Raw genomic sequence first — 9669 nt, forward strand, 5'->3', positions numbered from 1 at the left:
AATCAGCCGGGCGTGGCAGGGGTGCCTGTAGTCCCAGCTACTTGGGAGGCTGAGGCAGGAGAATGGCGTGAACCTGGGAGGCAGAGCTTGCAGTGAGCCGAGATCGCGCCACTGCGCTCCAGCCTGGGCGACAGAGCAAGACTCCGTCTCAAAAACAGGAAGAAAAAAAAAAAATAGTAGTTCTCAGGTAGAATTATAGGTGCTTTTACATCTTCCTGTACACTACCCTTTAAAAAAATTGGTATATATTACTTTTACTGTAAAGAAATGGTTTATATCAGGGGTCCCCAACCCCCAGGCCACAGACCTGTAGGGGTCCATGGCATGTTAGGAACCAGGCCACACAGCAGGAAGTAAGCACCTGTGAAGGAGGGAAGCTTTATGCGTATTTACAGCAAAAGGAAGCTTCATTTATATTTACAGCCACTCCCTACTGCTCACATTATGGCCTGAGCTCCGCCTCCTGTCAGATCAGGAGACAATATATTCTCATAGGAGCATGAACCCTATTGCGAACTGCACATCCAAGGGATCTGGGTTGTGCGCTCCTTATAAAAATCTAATATTGGATGATTTGTCATTGTCTCCCATCATCCCTAGATGGAAAACAAGCTCAGGGCTACCACTGATTCTACATTATGGTGAGTTATAAAATTATTATTATTATTTTGAGACAGTGTCTTACTCGGTTGCCCAGCCTATAGTACAGAGGCGTGATCTCCGCTCACTGCAATATCTGCCTTCTGGGTTCAAGCAATTATCCTGCCTCAGCCTCCCAAGGAGCTGGGCCACTGTGCCCACGTAATTTTTGCATTTTTGTAGAGATGTGGTTTCACCATGTTGGCCAGGAAGGTCTCAAACTCCTCACCTCAAGTGATTTGCCCACCTAAGCTTCCCAAAGTGCTGGGATTATAGGCGTGAGCCATTACGGCCGGCCCTATTATTTCATTATGTATTACAATTTTATAATAATAAAAATAAAGTGCACAATAATTGTAATGCACTTGTATCATTCTGAAACCATCCCCTACCCATGGTCCATGGAAAACTTGTCTTCCACAAAACCAGTTCCTGGTGCCAAATGGTTGCAGACTGCTGGTTTGAATTTTTTTTTTTTTTTGAGACAGACTCTCACTGTAGCACGGGCTGGAGTGCAGTGGCGCAATCTCAGCTCACTGCAACCTCCACCTCCCGGGTTCAAGCAATCCTCGTGCCATTACAGATGTGCACCATCACACCCAGCTAATTTCTGTATTTTTAGTAGACACGGGTTTGTCATGTTGGCCAGGCTGGTCTGGAACTCCTGGCCTCAAGCGATCTGCCTACCTCACCCTCCCAAAGTGCTGGAATTACTGGCATGAGCCTTCAAGCTCGGCCTGGTTTAAATACTTTTTAATGCTGTACACATTTGTCAACTTTGCTAAACTCTTGAGCTAAGATTTCTGCAAATCATATTCCAAAGTTTTACCAGCACACACGCAAAACCTGACAATACTCGTCATAATTATGCAAGTCATAATTATTCCACTTACGACTTACGTGTTTTAATTTTATGTTGAAACCATTAAGTACTTTCCTATTTCCAAGCAAGATAAACCTAAGGGTACCGCACTAAGAGGGTTCTCACACGGCCAGAGAAAGGAAAAACAAAGCAGTCAAGAATTATAAATGAATGAGGTAGAGCACTGAGGAAGAAGTTCAAAACATCAATAAATGAATTAACAGAAGGCACGAAAGAAGAAGGCACAATTTTTCAATTGTGTTACGCTAACAGGAAATTATTTAAGTAAGTAGCTACAACATCAAGAAAACAAATGAAAATGTTAACAAATAGCCCAATAAGATACTCTAAAAATAACTTGTCTTCAAATACTCTTATTTGATTAAAATACGATAGGTAAATTCCGTATATTCAAAGTTAACTGTCACAAATATATCTGTAGTACATTCAGAGATTAGGTCTATTTCTGGATGATTCTAAGCCATATGTTAAACTGCCATAAGCTTTAATTATATTGTTACAAATGACGGCCTTCATCTCAATCATTCTGTTAATAAAAGTCTCCAGATTCTACAGGTATATGCACAATATAATCTATAATTTCAACAACAACAAATTAGACAAATGCTCCCAGATGGTAAGAAAGTGGTATAAATTAAGAAAAACAAATTTTGTGTATTACAAAGAAAACAATGAAGATCATTTGTACCTGTAACGCATTTCGGTCTCTCATGGCTATTTCAAATGACGTGATTACCACAGGATGAATCTGCAGAGTCCCTTTCCGTTTGTAAATATTTCTTACCAATTTTTGACGTTCCTCCTGGGTTCCATGATATAACATTGTAGGGATCTGAAAAATTTTATATTGATTTATATCAAACTTAAGAACAAAATGTAAAAATTGACTATTTAGAGAATATAAATCATTCTGAGGGAAAAAATACAATTTAAAATTTCAGTTCTATTTTTCTATAGCAAAATAAGCCAAGCAATTCTAACAAATCATTGAACTACTATGGGAGAAAAATGAAAAAAAAAAAAAAAAAAGTCAGGCCCAGCACAATGGCTCACACCTCTAATCTCAACACTCTGGGAAGCCAAGGCAAGCGGATCTCTAAAGTCTGCGACTAGTTCGAGATCAGCCGGAGCAACATGGAGAAATCCCATCTCTACACAAAATACAAAATTAGCTGGGTGTGGTGGTACGCACCTGTAGTGCTAGCTACTCACCCAGTGGAGTGAGATGGGAGGTTCACATGAGCTACTCAGGTATGAGATAGCAGGCTCACATGAGACTAGGAGGTGAAGGCCACAGTGAGCCAGAATGGCCACTGCACTCCAGCCCGGGCAACAGAGCAACATCCTGTCTGAAGAAAAAATAAAAATAATAAAGTCATAAAAACAAATACAAGGGCCGGGCGGGATGGCTCATGCCTGTAATCCCAGCACTTTGGGAAGCTGAGGCAGGCAGATAACCCAAGGTCAGGAGTTCCAGACCAGCCTGACCAACATGGAGAAACCCTGTCTCTACTAAAAATAAAAAATTAGCTGGGCGTGGTGGTGCACACCAGTAATCCCAGCTACTTGGGAGGCTGAGACAGGAGAATCGCTTGAACCCAGGAGGCAGAGGTTGCAGTGAGCCGAGATAGTGCCATTGCACTCCAGCCTGGGTAACAAGAGCCAAACTCTCTCACACACACAACAACAAAAACCCATAAATACATAAAATACATAAAGGCCGGGCGCGGTGGCTCACGCCCGTAATCCCAGCACTTGGGAGGCCAAGGTGGGTGGACCACAAGATCAGGAGATCGAGACTATCCTGGCCAACATGGTGAAACCCCGTCTCAACTAAAATACAAAAAATTAGCCAGGTGTGCTGGTGCGCGCCTGTAGTCCCAGCTACTATACTCCAGCCTGGTGACAGAGAGACTCCTTTTCAAAATAAATAAATAAATAATATATATATATATAAAAAATGAGGCAGATGGTGACACTACTTCTAGAATTTCTCATAAGGCAAAAATGTGCAGAAGGGCTGGGTGCGGGGGTAACAGTGGCTCACATCTATAATCCCAGCACTTTGGGAGGCCAAGGTGGGCGGATCTCTTCAGGCCAGGAGTTCAAGACCAGCCTGGCCAACACAGCAAGACATCGTCTCTACTAAAAACATAAAATTAGCTGGGTATGGTGGCACATGCTTGTAGTCCTAGCTACTCGAGTGGCTGAGGCACAAGAATCGACTCAACATGGGAGAGAGAGGTTGCAGTGAACCAAGATTGCTTCCCTGTCCTCCAGCCTGGGCAAGAGAGACTCCATCTCAAAAAAAAAAAAAAAAACGCAGAAGGTAACGTGTATAGAAAAAAAGTTACAAAAAACAGAAAACTCTCTTCCTGTCTTCTCAGCCTTTTGGCAAAGATCAAGTGAAGAATAAGCAGAATTTTTAATAAAATCTCTACCTAAGTCTGTCTCAGTTGAATCAAATTAACCAATGCAATGAAAATCATTCTGGAATATTTTAGGAAAGATGTCAGGGATTTCCAAAACCTATACTATATAAATTTAAATGAGGGTACTCTACAGATTAAGTCAAATCAGACAAAATATTTATACAGGAACCAATATAATTATAGGAGTTCTACAATTTAATTTCTACAACAACGAAGCATAAAAAAAATGTAAAATTATAATTTTAACATAAGGAAGCATGTCTTACATCTGGTGCAAATCTTTTGAACTCAGCCATCCAGTTAGGAAGTGTAGACAAAGGGCCACAGACAAGAAAAGGTCCTGGTACTCCTCTCTGAATCATCAATGCAATAGTAGCAATGCACTGAACTGTCTTACCCAATCCCATTTCATCTGCTAAAATGCCATTAATTCCGTTTTCCCAAAGCATCTGGATGAAATAATAGATACTGTATTTAAACTCGGATATAAGCAACTACAGGGTTACAATATTTCATTTCTTTTCTTTTAAAAAAAAAATCACACCCAAAGATGAGAATTATGTTAAAACTGATATATTCACACCATAAATTATAACAACACTGTGGAAAATCCTTTATTAAAGCCATAAAAGTGTTGGAAGTCATTAACAAGGTAATTTCCACATCTAAAAATTCAGGTTAAAGAAATCAAAAAGTAGGTATTCACACACAAATGTATAATAATGAAACATGACAGAAATGACTCCACTTGTGGTACATCACATTATTAGGCTACTATAGAAATAAAACCAATATGTTGTATTAAAAATTACAATTCATTACCCTAAGCCATTCCATGCCTTCTACTTGGTACCATCGCATCACTCCTCCCGTGAAGTGCTTTGGTTGTTGAAAAGGTACTGGCTGACCATTACACTTCCGGACTGGGTCAAAAAAGAATTTAGTATTCTGCCTAACCGTTTGAGACAATCTATCTTTAATTATACTATTCGAATCTTTATTTTTCTGAAGATTTTCTACACAGAGATTAGTAGAGGAGTTTTCATCCTGTAGAGAAAAAAAGTTTAATAAGATGTGTTATACAAAATGCTGCTGTATGCCACCATTTATCAGAAAATGGAACTAACAAACCCTACTGAGTCCTATAATCATTAGGTATAGAAGACTAAGATCACATCTGGATTAAAAAACTGCAGACATCTCCATCCCTCTACAAATGAAAAGCTACTTAAAAAAAAACAGTAACAGGCTGGCACAGTGGCTAATCCTATAATCACAGCACTTTGGGAAGCTGAGGCAGGAGGATCACCTGAATCCAGATGTCCAAGACCACCCTGGACAACATGGCGAAACCCTGTCTCTACTAAAAATACAAAAAATTAGCGGATTTGGTTGCACGCAACTGCCTGTATCCCAGCTACTCGGGAGGCTGAGGATCACTCGAACCCAGGAAGTCAAGGCTGCAGTGAGCCATGAACACAACCACTGCACTCCAGCCTGGGTGACAGGAGACTGCCTCAAAAAACTAAAATAAAATAAAATATAAAAAATCTGAGAATAACCCTTACAAATTAAAATCAGACACATACTTTTGAAAGGATCATTAGAATTATACCTTTCTTCCAAACTTCTAATATTGTGACACTCAATAATTTATTAAACTGTTACACAGAAAATACAGTATGCATAAATAAGACGGGCAAAAGAAACGGGCAAAAGATACTAACAGATACTTTACAAAAGAAAACATATAGGCCAGGTATGGCGGCTCACGCCTGTAATCCCAGCACTTTGGGAGGCCGAGGCGGGCAGATCACGAGGTGAAGAGATCGAAACCATCCTGGCCAAAATGGTGACACCCTGTCTCCACTAAAAGTACAAAAATTAGTGGAGCGTGGTTGCGTGCACCTGTTATCCCAGCTACTTGGGAGGCTGAGACAGGAGAACCGCTTGAACCCGGGAGGCAGAGGTTGCAGTGAGCCAAGATCGTACCATTGCACTCCAGCCTGGGCGACAGAGCAAGACTCCATCTCAAAAAGAATAAGAAAAAAAAAAAAAAAGAAAGAAAGAAAACATACAGTCATCAAGAACATAAAAATATACTCTACTTCAGTAGTAATTAGGAAAATGCAAGTTAAAAACCACACACAATGCCATTTCTCATTTAATAAAATAGCTGAAATTAAAAAGACTATCAAATGCTGACAATAATATAAGCTGGAATTTTCAAACATTGCTGGCAAGAGAATAAAATGATGCATTTACCTTGGGGGGAACAAATCTACTTTCTTATGAACATACATTTGCCATGTAACACAACAATTCCATTCCCAGGTACACAGGCAAAAGTATGAAAACATGTCTACACATGGACTTGCATGCAAATTATTATAGCAACCTTACTCATAAAAGTCACAAATTGCAAACAACCCAAATGCCCATCAATAAGGGGATGGATGAGAAAATTGTAACATTCATTCAACAGAATACTAGTCAACAATAAGAAGAAACCAGTTACTAAAATGCTCAACAACATAAATGAGTATCATAGACATGTTGAGTGGAAGGGAAATAATAAGTTATCCTATAAAAGGTGTACAAAGTGGCCTCCTCTGGGTTTAGGGGTGGAAAAATAATTAGAAAAACACAGAAGAGATCCCTCTACAATGGAAATGCTCTATACCTTCATTTGGATGGCAGTTACACAAGTGTACGCAAGTGTCAAAATTCATTAAAATACAGTACTTAACAATTATTTCTTCCTGACTGACTGTAAGTTATAAAATGAAGCCAAAATCCCACGGTAAATTATAGAAGATTACATCAAGACTTTATCTTAAAAATCCAACTAAATGTTTATCTAACTAAATCTTTAAAAATCCAACTAAACTGCACCCATAAACCAGTCCTTATACTTAACAAAAGAATAAAAATCAAGACAGTTTTATAGTATAAATTTTGGACAAAATTGTATGACCAAATAGAGTATCTCTCATTTTATAAACATTACATTAATTTCCCAAAGGCCTAAAAATCTTTAATATGTAAATTAACTACTTGAAGTTCACATCCATTCATGAATATTTTCATGTCATGATTATTTTGCTTCCCTATGCAACCTGGTAATTTTCAGTACTTGAGCAATAAAAAGTGAGATAACAAGGAACCTCTCTACATAAAATGGGATAAGTGAAGAGGCTGCTCGAAAATCAAGCCTTCTCAAACAGAACTTTTAAGAAACTTAAAAAATCTTTAAGGTCTGAAGCAAGATTAAGGCATCCCTCATCAAAGGCATCCCTCACAGCTTCCATAAGATGACTCATGGTTTATAGCCACATGGCTATGAGCAGTTGTATCACTGCCAGATTCACAAGTTAAAAGCAACATTGCTAGACCCATAAATTAACACTTATACATCAAGAATCATGCAATAAAATACCTAACTAAAGTTGATACATAAAAAAGAAAAATGTTGGATATGGAAGAAATGAATACATAGGTATTTTTTTAAAGCAAAGAAACAGGATAAAGTGAGAAAAATGTACACTGGTGATTACAGAAAAAGGACTAATAACTGGGGAGTAAATATGACTTCTAAACTTAATCTTATAAATCTCTTACCTCGTTCTCCTTTTTATTTTTTTTAGCCACAGACAAAATTTCCTAATAGTTTGAGAAAACAAAAACAAATTAATAATGTATGAGGTTCATTTATTTATTTATTCAACAAGCATTTATTCTGTGCTTATTTTGCCAGGCAATGAGGATGAGATTCTCAAGATAATTAAAATATAGAGATCTAAAACTAGTGGTCTTCAGGCAGAAATAAGCCTATAAACATTACTGGCTCATAATATTTCATAACATTCTAAGCTAATTTGGGAACACTTATACAATGGGATATTTTATCAAATACAGTGGTTTTCCAGCTTTTCTTTCTTTTAGTCTGAGATTAAGTACAAATTCACACATGGCAACAAACCTCTAGTCCTGTGATCAGCAAACTACAGACTGTACACCAACTCCAGCTAAGCGAATACATAGGTACTTTTTTAAAAGCAAAGAAATGGGATAAATTGGAACAAAGTTAGCCTCACTTGTTTACGGTTTGTGTATGGCTGCTTTCAAGTGACAATAGCAAAGTACACGGTTAAGTAGTTGCCCACAAAACTACTCAAAAGCTAAAAATATTTACTATCTGGCTATTTACAGAAAAAGTCTGGCAAACCATGTTACAGCCCACTTTAGACCTCTGTGGATAGACATCTGAGTTTGCATTCCTGGGTAAGAGGCAAAGACAGATAGATTAAAAATACAGAATAAAGTGCTCTGATTTTGAAGTACCTACTAGATGCTGATGGTAAGGAGACAAATAATACCTGAGTGTCACTGGGTGGCTTAGCAAATAATTATCTTACATAAAATTATCTAAAAAGTTGTCACCAGGCTTCATCATTCAAGATAGTGAGGGTAGATTTCAAGTAGAGAGAATACAGAAGGTATAGGGGATGAAGTAGATTCAAAACAGCATTATCAAATTTAAGATTCATAGAAGAGTAACAGGACATGTAAGTAGGTGACACACACACATATATACACACGGGAATATGTGTATATCGTGTGCATATGAAGTATTATACACGTATAGATATTCACATTCTAAGGCTGAGGCTAAAAGGAATTTATACCAGGAACTGATAAAGCTGTCCTGTAAAATGAGTAGATAAAATGAAACTTTTGAAAGAACAATTTAGAAATAAATCAAAATCTATAAATAGCACCAATGAAGTATTCTTATTAAAAATCAAGCATGGGCAACATGGTGAGATCCCATCTCTACAAAAAACATAAAAGTTGGCTGGGCTTGGTGGTGCACACCTGTAGTCCCAGCTACTCAGGAGGATGAGGTGGGAGCATTGCTTGAGCCCAGGAGTCAGAGGTTGCAACGAGCCGAGATGGCACCATTGCACTCCACCCTGGGCAACAGAGCAAGACCCTATCTCCCTCGACAAAAAGAAACAAAAATTTAAAAAAACCTTAATCACAAACTTCTGTATTTAACTTATAGTTACTATAGTTAACAGGAAACACAAGAGGCAGAGAAATCATGGGGATACAATCAGTAAAGTCCAGAATGTGGGGAATTATACAGAATTACTCATTTTCTTCAACAAATAATGTTTCTTAAAAAAGATGAGAGACACTCTAGATCTAAAAGAGAACTAAGACACACATTAATCAAACGCAATTTATGTAACTTTTTTGGATCCTGATTTGAACCAATCATTTTTTAAAAAGATATGAGCTAAGCAGATCACAGTGGGAAGTGCCTATACTCCCTGTACTGCTACTCGGGACACTGAGGCAGGAGGATCAAGTGAGCCCAGGTGTTTGAGGTGTAGTCACTATGACAATACTCAGGAATAGCCACTGCACTCTAGTCTCGTCAATACAGCAAGCCCCCATCCCTAAAAATAAAAATTAGCCTATTGAGAAATTTAAATATTAAGGAATTACCATTGACTTTCAAAAGTGTGATAACTGTATTGTGGTTATGGCTCAAAAGTCTTGGCCAGGCACGGTGGCTCACGCCTGTAATCCCAGCACTTTGGGAAGCCAAGGCGGGCAAATCACAAGGTCAGGAGTTTGAGACCAGCCTGGCCAACACGGTGTCAATACTAAAAATACAAAAAATTAGCTGGGCGTGGTGACAGG

The 9669-nt window shown here is 38.4% G+C and overlaps 1 protein-coding gene across 1 annotated transcript in view; it reads right to left on the reverse strand.

Moving 5' to 3' along the window:
• HELLS (helicase, lymphoid-specific) overlaps positions 1-9669 on the reverse strand; it is a 60239-nt gene that overhangs the window by 22532 nt on the left and 28038 nt on the right. The window contains 4 exon segments of the mRNA XM_011988458.1: positions 2211-2354; positions 4221-4403; positions 4777-5001; positions 7576-7617. Coding sequence (XP_011843848.1) covers positions 2211-2354; positions 4221-4403; positions 4777-5001; positions 7576-7617 — 594 coding nt within the window.

Source organism: Mandrillus leucophaeus, unplaced genomic scaffold, assembly GCF_000951045.1.
Source record: "Mandrillus leucophaeus isolate KB7577 unplaced genomic scaffold, Mleu.le_1.0 Scaffold331, whole genome shotgun sequence".
In the NCBI taxonomy this organism is placed as follows: domain Eukaryota; kingdom Metazoa; phylum Chordata; class Mammalia; order Primates; family Cercopithecidae; genus Mandrillus; species Mandrillus leucophaeus.